The sequence below is a fragment of the Gorilla gorilla genome, chromosome 19 (assembly GCF_029281585.2).
Source record: "Gorilla gorilla gorilla isolate KB3781 chromosome 19, NHGRI_mGorGor1-v2.1_pri, whole genome shotgun sequence".
In the NCBI taxonomy this organism is placed as follows: Eukaryota; Metazoa; Chordata; class Mammalia; order Primates; family Hominidae; genus Gorilla; species Gorilla gorilla.
In genome coordinates, this window is record NC_073243.2 from 21257616 (window position 1) to 21272048 (window position 14433).

Genomic DNA, 14433 nt, shown 5'->3' on the forward strand with positions numbered 1-14433 from the left:
TTCTTTTTTAATACAAATATTTTTAAGTAAAAAAGAGAATCACTTGGTCCTGGCCCACACCCCTGACAGTCTGATTCAGGTAGTCCGAGGTGGGGCCTGAGAATTTTCATTTCTAACAAGCTCCCAGGTGACCCTGATGAAGGCAGCCCGAGGACCCCACTTAGAGTGGAACTTCATGAGATCGTGCCTATTCTGGATTCAAAGGGAAAGACTAGCAGCTTGAATCTTCTCTCTATAAACATTTCTTGAATTTTCCTTAATTTTTAGAACCCTCAATAATTAGGGGTGAAACTGATTTAATCTGCTCATTCCTTTTTTGAGGCAAGAACTAGTTCATCAAAATGTAATAAAAAATGTCCAAAAATCTTTTAAGAGTTTTGATTTGTAATCTTTCCCTTGTAGAAATAACAGAAATTAAGTTAAATGGCTGAAGTCTGTGTTTTGTTTAAGAATGAAAAACCTCAGACAAGTCCATTGGCATCAAATTTGGCAAAATGTATTAAAATGTATTTCTCTGTTGTCAAGCATTTTCTCTGGATTTCTTTCTTTCCTTTTTTCTTTTCTTTTTCTTTTTTTTTTTTTTTTTTTTTTTTGAGATAGAGTCTCACTCTCACTCTGTCGCCCAGGATGGAGTGCAATGGCACAATCTCAGCTCACTGCAACTTCCGCCTCTCGGGTTCAAGCGATTCTCCTGTCTCAGCCTCCCGAGTAGCTAGAAATACAGGCACCCGCCACCACACCCAGCTAATTTTTGTATTTTAGTAGAGACAGGGAGGTTTACCATGTTGGCCAGGCTAGTCTCAAACTCCTGACCTCAATTGATCTGCCTGCCTCACCCTCCTAAAGTGCTGGGATTATAGGAGTGAGCCACCATGCCTAGCCCATTTTCTCTGGATTTCTTAACCAGAGTTTGGTGTAGGAAAGTTGATACTGTCAGTAACATCCTAGAGAAACAGAAACTTCCCAAGCTTGGCACTGGGCTCTGGAATCACTTATAACAATCTTGGTTCTGGGAAAAAGCTATAGTTGTCCATATAACCCAGCCTTGTACTCCCTGGGAACCTCAAGTGTTACAGGCATCTTCAGGTGAGGGAGGAAGTGGCCACATGAGCACATGGCCCTGTCCACTCTGGCTTAGTTCCCTAGGAATCACCCACTGTGCCCAGGCTGCAGTTACCCACCTTGTTCATCTCCAAGGCCCTTACCTTATTCAAGCAGCTGGCTGTTTTGGTCTACATGTGGTAAGCGGCCCAATGACTGATATTGCCAACTATAGAGGTTGGGTCGACACTGCCTCAGGAATGCTTTAGAGATACCTCACACATATCTTTGAGCCTTACAAGACCATTAGATGTGGCCAGTGGCCTCAGAGCACTGGCAGAGTGATCACACACACACACACACACACACACCATTCACAAGGCATCTCCAATGCCCAACCACCAGATCTATTGTGGTGCGTCGAATGTGGTCTGAGCTGCAAGGCAGAATAGCTGTTGTTGGAAGAGGCCGAGGCAGTATGGAAGGCCCCCCGGGTCTCAGGGTTGTTAAAGACTAGATCTCAAGTTTATTCATTCCAGTTTGACTCTTCCTTTCATAGCATTTTCCAGCTGTTTGACAGAATGAATCAAAGCGAGGCCTTTTGGTATTTGGCCCATGGCAGAGATAAGTTTGAAGCTTGTTGAGTTTCAGTGGGTAAACCCGGACTTCCAGATTCAAAAGAGACTTGCATTTTCCAGGCATCAAAGCGTCCCTCAGTGCTCACTGCAGATACAAATGCTTTCCAGCAATTCCTGCAGAGGGGCAGGTGGTAGGACTCATTTTGTTTCCAAGAGCCCAAGATAAGCACATGAGCACTTACGGAACATGTCTCAGAGCTGGGTGCATGGGCTACGTTGGGTGTGGCCAGGAGACTAGTTTCAGGAGACCTCTTCCCAGGAAGTCTTCTAGGACATCCCACTATTTGGGATCCCTGCTCTTTGTTTCCATAAGCCCCTATAGCCTGCACTTAGGCTATTTCCTCTACTAGAACATAAGCTTAAAGACAAGGTCTGAGTCTTAACCCTCTGTCCCCAAAATAAAGTCTAACGTAGTGAGCACATAATAACCTTCACTGATACATGTGTGACTCTGGATGAATGGGCGGAGTCTGGCCTTCTCTGCCAGTAGTCAGTCATTCAGGTTCTGAGTACCCAGTACTATAGCAAGGGATCAAGGAAAGAGAGGGCCCCCGATGGGCTGATCAATGGGAACAAGTCTCCATTCATAGGAACTGGGCCCTGGGTCCTCAGGGCCAGGCTCAAGCACTGTGGATGAGGCCTTGACCAGACCTGCTCTAAGGCAAGGCTGGGCCCTGTCATAGAACCATGGCATCAGGTCAGAGGGTGGATCTATACCTGCTCACAGCCATTGAATCTGTAAATCAGGATCCTGCCCTGACTGTGGGGAGGTGAGAGGAAGCTGGGGGTCTCACAGAGACACACAGTGGCATGTGGAGAGAGCCCTGGCACTGTTTTCACAGCGCTGTGTGATCTTGGGCAAGTCCCATGCTCACTCTGCGCCTTGGTCTCTTCATTCAGCTATGTTTGCAGCTATGGTTAAATGAAAGGTTGTTTGTAATGCTTGTGTAAGATTATCTCTATGAAGATGCCCAAAACATATGCGTGTATCTGCAATGACAGGTCTTCTGCCCTCTGACTCCTGGAGGTCTTCAGGGGATACCTCATCTCATTTCTCTTGCAGATGCCATCTTTCCCCACTATTAGATAACTCCTGCTGTCACTTTCCCTTGGACAGGGTCACTCCTGTGGAGGCCATTCCTGTCACCATCCATAGGTCCTCTCAGTGTCCTCTGTGTCTTCCATGGGCCCTCTCTTATGCCCGTGATGCCAGCTTTACCCAATCTGTCTGCTGCTATGGTAGGGTGCCCCATGGACACCATCCTCCACAGAGACCCTCTCATTTTTCCCTGCAGGGTTCAAGGGCGAAAAGGACCACTGGCGGAGCCGACGCACCATCTGTGTCAAAACCCACGAGAGTGGCAGGAGGGAGATTGAGATGTTTGATTCAGCCATCCTGCTAATCCGGAACCCATACAGGTCCCTGGTGGCGGAATTCAACAGAAAATGTGCCGGGCACCTGGGATATGCAGCTGACCGCAACTGGAAGAGCAAAGGTAATCAAGGACCTTGCGGTGGGGGTGGGAGGCTTGTCAGTACAGGTAGGTTGCCTATCAGGATGTAGGATCAATGTACACAGGTAGGCACTGCAGGATGCAGGATCAGTATACACAGGTAGGCACTCAAACCCCATCCTGCTAGGGACTTAGTTCTGCTGTGCCTGGGCTTGAGTTCACCTCCTCCCGTTGCCCCCCATGCCTGCTGAGGTCCATACGCTAAGGCATTTTACTTAGATGCCAGCTTGATCACCAAGAATCTTCTCTGCCTCCATGAGTGCGTAGTGGGGTGATATGCACCCCTTTCCATCTCTGCTTCTGCCCAGGAGCTCATGCAGGGCTGGGAGAAGAGCACATGGGGTGCACATGGACCTGCTTTGCACCTTCCTCTGTGTTCAGCACCAGGTTCCTCCTTTATAGAATGAGACCTGCACCTTGTGGGGCATTCAGGGAGCCGTGAGATGATGTGCCTGCCTGGTCTCTGGTCAGAGCTCAGCATGTTAATTCCCTCCTAAGCTGCCTCTTACTGACTCTTCACAGTGTCTGGTGGGGAAATCACATCAGCCCTACATTCCAGATGAGCCCAGAGAACATGGCTGCAGGACTTGGCCTTGGTGGTGAGCAGCAGAGCTGGGACTCACACCCAATGTCTTAGTCAGCTCTGGCTGCCATAACAAAATACCACAAAACTGGGGGATGGGGCAGGGGGTGGTGCTTAAGCAACAGACATTTATTTCTCATAGTCTTAGAGGCTGGGAAGTCCAAGATCAAAGTGCTAGCTAATTCCATTCTAAGGAAGGCCCTGTTTTCAGGCTTGGAGACAGCTGCCTTCTCACTGTGTCCTCACATGTCCCCAAAAGCTCTCTGGTGACTCTTCTGATAAAGGCACTAATTCCATCACAAGGGCCCCACCCTCATGACCGTATCTGACTCTAATCGCCTCCCAAATCCCCCATCCCTAATACCATGATATGGTGGGTTAGGACTCTCCGTGAATTTGGGGGGCATACAAGCATCTGGGCCCCAACATCCAGAGTGTCTGATTCTGGGTCACATTGGCCTGTTCCCCACTGCAGCTTTATTCGTGGAATCAGTCTTCTGACTCACACTTGCTGAAGTCTTCCTGGGTGCCAGGCACGGGGCAAGGTACCAGGAGCGCAGGCTAATGAGGTCAGGGTCTCTTCCCTCGAGGCATGCACAGCTGAGCCTTTGGGTGGTGACGAATAGAGTCTGGGTGGTAAGTGATGTGAAATGAAGTTGGTCAGAAACAAAGCAGTGTCCAGGCAAGGTGGGGTGAGAGGAGAAGTCACAGGAACCATGGCCAGACCAGCTTGTGCTCCTGTCCACTTGTTACTGGATCACCCAGTGGGTGGCCTCTGCCGGCCTCTAGTCTTCCCCTTCCCCCATCATCCTTTACTTAGACAGCACCCGACAGTCAGGCAGGCTGATCTCTGACGCCTCCTCTGCCTCTTATGAGCCGTATAACTCCGGGAAAGCTGCTTATCTTGTCTTCTGAGCCTGTTGTCTCATGTTAAAAACAAGGATAGGCCCTGTCTCCTAGGGGCATTGTGAAGATTAGAGAAAGCAAACGCTTCAGACGGCGTTTGAGGTGCGTTAATAGCCCAATAATGGAAACTTTTTATTGGGATGATTTCTGATATTTGGACCCTGCACATCCCTCCCCCAAAATTAATTTCTTAATTTTCTGGAAAAGAAAGCTCATAAAGTAGATTACCTGCAAAAGTCCGAGGCCACCCCATCTGTGGCTTCACTGTATGTCCTACTGCCCTGCAGTTTCACAGGTTCAAACAGGCAATCAAACCACAAGACACATATTTGCCCATCAGGCACCACGCTGACTTAGCTTTATAGGAGGACCTGGGATGGGAAATGGAGGCTGCACAGCATCCTCATCCCACCAGGATGCCCAGAGCTGCCCCCACCCACCACAGACACACTGCTCAGCCACCAAAGGGTCCTCCTCCATGGTGAATGCCAGGTTGACTCTAGGCAGTGGACAGTGGAAAACCCTGCCCACCTCCCTCTCCCGAGCAGCCCCCCGGGGACCGGCAGCCCTGGCAGGGCCAGCCCCCGATTCTGCATCTCTCCTGTCCTCACTCTAGAGTGGCCGGACTTTGTCAACAGCTACGCCTCGTGGTGGTCCTCGCACGTCCTGGACTGGCTCAAGTACGGGAAGCGGCTGCTGGTGGTGCACTACGAGGAGCTGCGGCGCAGCCTGGTGCCCACGTTGCGGGAGATGGTGGCCTTCCTCAACGTGTCTGTGAGCGAGGAGCGGCTGCTCTGCGTGGAGAACAACAAGGAGGGCAGCTTCCGGCGGCGCGGCCGGCGCTCCCACGACCCTGAGCCCTTCACCCCGGAGATGAAAGACTTGATCAATGGCTACATCCGGACGGTGGACCAAGCCCTGCGCGACCACAACTGGACGGGGCTGCCCAGGGAGTATGTGCCCAGATGATAGGCCTGGCCCACGCTGCCGCCCCCGCTGAGTGACGCAATTGCACCATGGGGCTGCGCTCCCCACTCTCATGCTCAGGCCCGTGGCCTCACTGGGATGAACGGTGGGTGGGGGGCCCACCCTGGTGCTGCCTCCCGCACAAGGAGACCTGGACACAACAGACACACATCACAAAGCGAACACAAAAGGACACACATACCTGGCCACGAACCCACACCTCCTCAGACACTCAGACACCACTCCAGGCTCATAGCCCCGTCTTGACGCAGAGAAGCCACCCACGTGGGGTGTGCCAGGCGCCCCCAGATACAAACGCAGCCACGCACAGACGTAACACACAGGTGCCAGGCCGTGTGCTCCTGGAGGCTGGCTGGCTGGCTGTCTCTCACACAGATACACGTGTGCTCCCTGGGATCCAGGAGGCCCTGGGCTTCCTGTGTCTAGCCCTGGCATAGACTTGCTCGTCAGGGTGTTTGACTCTGGGATGCTGGGCCGGGCAGACATTTATGCTCTGAGCAGCAAGGACCGTTGGGATGGAGGTGGGCACAAAGACTGCTGCTTCCAGGGTGTGCGGCCCTGGCCGTGTGTCTGACATCCCATAAATGTGTGTGTGGTGTGACTACGGGCACCACAAACTCTGCAGCCTTGCCTCTCTTTTCTCTGTGGCTGGGCTGGCTGCACCATGGGCAGGGTTGAGGACTGCCCCCCACCCCGCCTAAGCCAATGCAGACACTGACCTCAAGACCAGCCACATTAAGTCTGTGCACTGCCCACCACCCCCTTCAACCCCTCCTACACCATGCTCCGGGGCCTGGGGCCTCCTTGCCTGGCTTCTTCCTCCAACTATCCTCAGGGAAGTTGGAGATTCAAGTCATGCCCCAGAAGCAAGGTGTAAGCATGGGGGCGTGGGGAAGAGGGCAGGAGCTGAAGTTCCAGGGGAGCCCAGGACCCCTGGGGACCTGTACACCAGCAGGATGGGTCTTGGGAGTTGGCATGGGGAGATTGTAAGGGCTGTATCTCCGAGATTACTGGTACTGGTGCTCCACCCATAGGGGCCCTGTTCTCTCTGGGGTCCCACACTGGGGTCACGAGAGCTAATTAGTACTCAGCCTGACCCCTAGGTCCGGCCCTGCCAGCCTGGGATGGGGGTCAACGTATGCTACACATCTTGGGCTCACGAGTGAGGCTGTGGAGGCCAGGAGGTTCAAGTATGGAGGGTAGGAGTGCAACCCAGGAGCAACGCTCAAGGTGGCTGAGATGCAGGGAGGACTGTGGTGATCCGGTTGCACACTGGCCCCTGTGGAGGTCAGGGAGGTGGGAAGGTGGGTGGGCCTGAACTCAGGCAGCCCCTCAGTGGCTTCTTCAGGCCTAGGATAACCCTGGCCAGGCCCCATGGTCCTGCTCTGGGTCAGCTGTCAGGGAGACCTCCCCTCAGCCTGAGCCAAGCTGCACTGGGAGGAGAAGGCAGGGTGAGGGATCTGGGAGAGCAGGACGTTGAGATATCCTGACCCTCTGCTTCCTAGCCTGATGATGGGGAACCCAGAGCCACCCGCTATGAGCACAGGTCAGGGGTGGAAGGCCCAGTAGAGCTGCCCTTCTCCAGATGGAAGCTTCCTCCAACCTTCAGTTTGGCCAGTGGGTGGGTTTGGGCATCTGTGCCTCCAAATCCTTCCTGGGATTCCCCCAAACCCACACTGATGTGAAGCTGTTCTTGACCCTCCCATAGCATCAACTCAGTTCAGATCAAAGCTAGAAACACCAAGGTCTTTGAAAATGTTTATTGGCTCAGGATAGCTTCAGCATCCAATCTGCAAAGGCCCCTGATGGGGCTATTTCTTCCTAGTATTAGGAGCAACTGAGACCCCTCAGGAGTTTCCACACTGCTGTGGACAGGGTAGCCAGGGCAGACCTGCATCCCAGAGCAAGCCTAGATCCTTGAAAGCGATGGCAGGCGTGGCAGCGGGGAAGCCATGGAGGCTGGGAAGGCCAAAGTGTGGAGAGAGGAGTGACCGGGACTGGAGCCGGGGTCTAGGGACAGCAACAGCACCAGGCTTTTCCTGGTAGTTGGATTGGTACATTCACTGCTGCCAGGTACCCAGAGATGTCATCTCTCTCCAGGTAGAGTGTCACCAGCTCCTGTGGCCTTGTAGATGACTGTGTACCTCAGTGAAGAGTGCAGGCAAGTAGAATGATGGGGTCGGTGTCCATCCAGTTTACGCTGAGTCAGTCCATACGGCAAGACACCTGGCACTTGGCAGGTACTCCCGGATGTTGATCAGCAAGGGAGAGCAAAGGCCCTGTCACCTGGCAGTGGTCCTCACAGCCTTCATCCCAGGTCTGCCTACGTGGGAGATCTCATCAGAAACAGGAACGGGGATCTGTCTGTGCTTGCAGGAAAGTCCATTTGTCTTTCTCCAAGTTAGGTCTCATCTACAGCTCTTAGCTTCTCAGTAAAGAGGATACTCTCCCAACCAGCCAAGGAATAAAAGCTGATCTGTATGTAGGGCAGAAGTGTGGCAAATGCATCAGGAACCGGTTAGAACAGAACAGAGAAACCCTGACTGTCTACAGATTCCAACTTTAATAGCAAGCCTGCGGAGTTACACAAACCTGTGTTAAAACATGTAATTTTTATGGATTTCATCTCCTGTTGTGGATCAATTTGGAAAAACCAAAATATGTAATTTTAAAAAACTAAAACACATTCTGGTAATCCCAGTGATGTGTAAATGAGAGAGAAGAATAGACAGGCTTCCAAACCCTGGGAAGAAAGCTGCTTGATTATGTGAACATCGTATAATGAAGTCTCTTGCAGCTAAAATTAGATTTTGAGTGCATGAATCTGTGATAATGTTTGCATATCAGAATGCATTCTCCCCTTAAAAGTAGCAATAGCCACTTGGTTCTTAGGGGGCCCCAAGAGGAGAGGAGAAGTGCTGAGGTTGATGTTACGACTGCAAGAATTCTTGGGACACAGGTTTGTTTTCTGCTGACTTGCTTGGAAACCCATTGGAGGTATCTGAAATGTGATGACTCCAAAGGGGTTCATTTCACTATAGGGAGAAATTGATTCATCTGACCTCCTATTTATCACCACTCAATATTGGGTGAGTTGGTCTGAACAAGGTAGGGATAAAGTAGAGTGGAAATAATGTAGAGTCGTCAGACTGAAAGGCCAGGATGTAGTCCCAGCTCTTATCTGCCATCTTGGACAAAGCTTTTCCCATCTCCAGTCTCAGTTTCCCATCCATAAAATGGGTGAAGTGGTAGGTCTTGCTGATTGCATCCACATTCATTCCTCCATTTCCTTTCCCAGCAACCCCCCATTTCTGTTTGGGAATTCATATGATCTGCCAGAGCCTCTCCAGGGGTGGAATACATGTCCTGGACTAAGCCAATGACACCTTCCATCTTTCCAGCTATGGTGACTGGGTTAGGTATGATCTTGTGAGTTAAGGCAATGAAGCCAGAGGGAATTTCAAGACTTTTGGGAATGCTGGGTAGAAGCTGTTTTAATTCCCTTGTTGAATGTGAAAAAGGTAGTAGTATTCCTGGGTCTTTATGATGACCACCTTGGGCCTTGGGATCATGACCAGGAATCACGTGAAGCTGACACCACTGAAGGGAGAGTTGAGAGGCAGAAAGAAATCAAGTCCTTGGTGAAATTGTTTAAGTACAGGATCAAGCCTTGCCTGAGATTGGCCTTACCTCTGGACTTTTTTTGTTATATGAGCTAATAAATTCTGTTTATTGTTTAAGTTGGGTTGAGTTTAATTTCTGTTACTTATAACTCAGAACATGGTGCAAATGGGTTGAATTGAAAAGCCCTGGGGCTCTGACATTCTCTATCTCTGTGGCTGATTTAGATAAAGCCTGAAACTCAGTCCAACTTGAGCTTGTAGGATTGGGAGGTTACTTTTCACAGGAATTGAGCTGAGTGCAAATGCTCAATAGAAAGCTGTGCTTAGCCAAGACAAGTAGCATTTTTAAGTTGGTACATGGTGAGGTCACCCATATAGCCATAGACAATAATTCATAAGGTGCCCAGCCCAAACCATTAGTTGTCTCATTTAATGTTTAACTCTTTGGTGTGGTTATTATTTATTATCTCTGCTTGAAAAATGAGAGGACTGGGATTCCAATTTGTAATGACTGTCAAAGTATGGCCCTTTTGTAGTTACTGTAACTTCTTTCGTGGAGTATATGATGTGGTATTGGAAGGAATTATTTGATAAATTACTTGGATTGGGGATAAGACCTCTTTAGCCCCTTCAGGGGACATGCTTGTGTAACAGCTTATAGACAGTAAACTCCCTTCTAGGGAGGGTAGGTGTGGTTAACCATATAGCATTGATTTTGCAAAGTGGGACATGCAAGCTTGGGGCAGAGCTGAATTGCTGCTGTTGGAGGAGAGGTAAATGATGCCACTGCGAGTTTCCCCCTCTGTCTTTCCCTCTTTAGCCCTCTATATGCCAGAAATCAGAGGAACAGAGGGAGTTATATGTGGCTCCCCATCTTCATACTCTCCTTGGAATGTCTATTATACAGTATGCCAGGATGAAAATCTATACAATATGTAGAAAAAGGCCAGGATCCCAGGAAATTTATTTGAATATATTTGTCTGCAGTGCTCCCTTTTGTGACTGAAGATAGATTTTGAACTTCTGGAAGTTCTCAGGAGGGGCCCAAGTGTGCAGACACACTGCAGACATCCAGGTCCCTGCCATGGGAAATATGAGCAGATCCAGCTTAAATGAGGCAATATAAAATGAGGAATATTGATGTCAAAAATAAAAAGAATCCCAGTTGATGTTATAAGCACAACCATGAGCTGAGTGCATTAACTTTCCAAGGTGTCTTTAGTACTTAAGAATTTTTCTCAGGTTCAGGCATCAGCAGTGACAGACCCATGGTTTGAAGGTGTGAATAGTGATGATCAATAACAGTGAACAAAATTCTTTTGGGTCACAAAGTTCCACAAACATCATCCCACATGTGCCTCAGTGAGGTGAACATTATTATTTCCATGTGGAGGGAATAGGATATGTGGTTTCTGAGACTGAGTTAGCCAAAATTTCACAGCTTTAGTTTATAGAAGAGCAAAATGAGATTTGGAATGGGGAGGGGTCTCATACAAAGTCATGCTGTGGGAATCAGTGGTGGAGCTGGGACCAGAAGGTGGATTCATTCCACTAAACCACCTGATTGGCCCCACGTTGCATACCTATAATTCTTCAAGAAGTTGCTGGAAATGAGACAAGTGTGCACAGACAGCTCATTTGGAAGCAAGTCCATTAATTTCACTGCTCATTCTTTGCCAGAATACATTTTGGTGGGCAACTGAGTTTTAAGAGCTGTTTATCAAGCATCCCCACTACTTGACAACCTGCTCAGAAGAAAAATCCCTTTCCAAAGAAGGGGAGTCAGTGAGATGGACCATAATGCCGTAAGATAGGAGCCCAGAGTTTTCAACCCAAGTCACCGAATCCCAGACAAAGAAAGGTCCCGTTATTCCAAGACATTAATTAATAGGCAAGAATCTTTGGTGGGTCTGAGCCCAGCAGTATGTAATTATTTGTAAGAGCTCCAGTTGCAGACAGCTGCCTCTCTGAATCCAATGCCAGCCATCCTGAGCATTACAAGTGACAAGAGCCTGGTCACTTGGACTTTGGCATCAACTCACTTAGATAATTCTTTCTCCCACAGTCAGATCTATGGTACCCAGATGACAGAATAATCTACCCTCACTTTGGAAGGCAGGGCACACATTTAGTATGTGTCTAGGAGGAAGCCCAGGGAAGCAGAATAGTGGTGCTAATACAGATACTTTCTAAGCCTTCAACCATCCAGTCGTACCATGGCACTTGCCGAAGGTTGAAATCATCCCTCACCAGAATCACCTGTATTTGTTTTCTATTGCTGAGCAACAAATGACCACAAACAGAACAGCTTAAAACAACACGCATTTATCATTCCACAGTTTCTGTGGGTCCGGAGGCTGAGCATGGTTAACTGGGTTCTCTGCTTCAGGATCTCATCAGGCTGCAATCAAGATGTCAGCCAGACTGCGTTTTCATCTGCAGATTTGACCAGGAATAATCCAAACTTACTTAGATCGTTGACAGAATTAAGTTGCACGTGGTTGTAGGACAGAGGCCCTGAGCTCCTAGAGGCCATCCACTGTTCCTTGACCTGTGGGTATCTCCATGTTCACCACATGGCTGTTGGCTTCTTCAAGGCCCAGAGAGTGAGACAGTCTAACATTCATAATGTAACTACGGGAGTGACATCCCTTCATCTTTGCCACATTCTGCTGGTTAGAAGTGAGTCACAGGCCCTAGTCACATCCAAGGGGAGGGGACTGCACAAAGGCATGAACACCAGGAGATGGGGATCATTTGTACACCACAACACCAATAAGGAAAAAGTCCAGCAATCAGAGCATGCTTTGTGGTCCATAGAGAAGCACTGGCCACTGGATCATATTGCTTGTAGTGGATATTTTGAAGCATCATCCAAGAGGATCGGTGATATCCAAGTCATAATAATGAATTCAGAGCTAATGTCCTCAACCCACTGCCTTGACAGTAGCAGAATCATCTACTTGTGAAGCTAAAGGAACATTCCCAATTTATATTGGCCAGACCTGTATTATTTTTAAAAATTTATTCTGCTCGGCACATAGTGCAACTTTCAATTTCTTTCTTTTTCTTTTCTTTCTTCTTTCTTTCTTTCTTTTCTTTCTTTCCTTCCTTCCTTCCTTCTGTCCTTCCTTCCTTCCCTCCCTCCCTCTCTCTCGCTCTCTCTTCTCTTTTTCTTTCTTCTTTCTTTTTCTTTCTTTCTCTTTCTTTCTTTCTTTTTCTTTCTTTCTTTTTCTTTCTTTCTTTTTTCTCTCTTTCTCTCTCTCTCTCTCTTTCTCTCCTTCCTTCCTTCTCTCTCTCTCTTTTTTTTTTGGATGGAGTTTTGCTGTGTCACCAAGCTGGAGTGCAGTGGAGCGATCTCGGCTCACTGCAACCTCCGCCCCCCAGGTTCAAGCAACTCTCCTGCCTCAGCCTTGTAGCTGGGACTACAGGCATGAGCCACCATGCCCAGCTAATTTTTGTATTTTTAGTAGAGATGGGGTTTTCACCATGTTGGCCAGGATGGTCTTGATCTCTTGACCTTGTGATCCACGCACCTCAGCCTCTCAAAGTGCTGGGATTACACCGGATTTCTTTCCTTAATTTTAGTACATATTAGCTACTATCTCTTTGAATATTGCCATCTCTTTTCGTTAATCTCTCGTTCTGGCACTGGTGTTGGAACTCAAAAATCCAGTTTCCACACTCAGCTCTTTTTCCGTACTTTTTATCTCTCAATCCCGTTGTACTGGGTCCTGAGAGAATTCTTTACTTTAATAGTCAAAATTTATAATTTGCGCATCACTGTGCACATTCTGCTCGTCAACACATCTATGGATTTCTATATTTATGTTTTTTATTCATGAGACTTCTAGTTGATTTTTGTAACAATCTGGACGTGCTTTATGGCCGTGATACTCTTTTGCCTCTCTCTGAAGATATTAAATATATTTATGTAAATGTTCTGTCGTGTTTGCTCTATCAACTCTATTTTCTTGGGTTTTAGGTTTTTTCATTTCTTGATTTTGCTATATTTTTCCTGGTTTGGATTTTTATCAAAATTTTAGTGATTGTGTGTTCATGAAAATAGAGGGGAATTGTGGAGGTGTCAACCATCCTGCCTTCTGCCTTAGGTATGACGCCTTAATAATGACTCTGTTAATTACCCCTAGGCCGCCTCTTGCTCCCAAATTCCACCCACTCTCAGTAGGAAGCACCAGTATTTCTGAGGCAGAATTCCCAGCTAGGTCCTGGACTGTGGGTTCCTTCTAAGCTTCCCATCTACTTTCTATCTTTCAGCTCAGTTTTGGGTCCAGTCTAGTGCCTCTTCTTATTTTCAAGCGTGGCTATGTTATTGTATACCTTGATTCAGGGAACAAAGTAAGTGCTTGCTGAACCTACCATCATGTAAGCAAGGTCCTTGATGCTTAATCCATCACCAGGAAAACCAGGTTGTTGGTCATGAAAACCATATCTTTGATGCTCTCTTGTGACCTAAGAGCATCATAAAAATGCTGGCTTGGAGTGAGAAGGCCAAGGTTCTAATCTAGAAGGACAAGTTATGTGCTGTGTGATCTTGGGCAAGTGTCTTGCCTCTCTGAATCTTAAAAATTAGAAGTTTGAAATAAGAATTGGCTCAATCCTCATCTAGCTTGGGCTTTCTAAAGTTCTGCTTATCACATCCACAACATAATCCAATGGAATGATTTTTGTACCAGCTCAAAACATAGACTTCAACAAATGATATCATGACAGATGTTCACTTCACAAGAATTGGCTTCTCAATCTTTGTCAGGTCTCCTCTGCAAAATGGATAGTGCCCCGGGAAAAATAAAATACCCTAAAAATAATTTTTATTTATTCCTTCCATTCTTTGTTTTCTGTGTTTGATTCCATAAACAATTCTCCAATGTTTTTTACTCACTTGAAAAGCTATATATATATATATTTTTTTTTTTTTGAGATGGAATCTTGCTCCGTTGCCCAGGCTGGAATACAGTGGTGCAATCTCAGCTCACTGCAAGCTCTGCCTCCCAGGTTCACGCCATTCTCCTGCCTCAGCCTCCTCAGTAGCTGGAATTACAGGCACCTGCCACCACGCCTGGCTAATTTTTGTATTTTTAGTAGAGATGGGGTTTCCCCATGTTGCCCAGGCTGTTCTT

The 14433-nt window shown here is 48.0% G+C and overlaps 1 protein-coding gene across 6 annotated transcripts in view; it reads left to right on the top strand.

Annotated features, from left to right (window-relative positions):
- WSCD1 (WSC domain containing 1) overlaps positions 1-9409 on the top strand; it is a 56663-nt gene extending 47254 nt beyond the window's left edge. For all 6 annotated transcript variants that reach the window (XM_055367290.2, XM_055367291.2, XM_063700559.1 and 3 more), the window contains 2 exons: positions 2975-3175; positions 5299-9409. In XM_055367290.2, the coding sequence (XP_055223265.1) occupies positions 2975-3175; positions 5299-5651 (554 nt within the window). In that variant the 3' untranslated portion in view covers positions 5652-9409. The remainder of the gene's footprint in view (positions 1-2974; positions 3176-5298) is intronic.
- The last annotated feature ends 5024 nt before the right edge of the window (positions 9410-14433 follow it).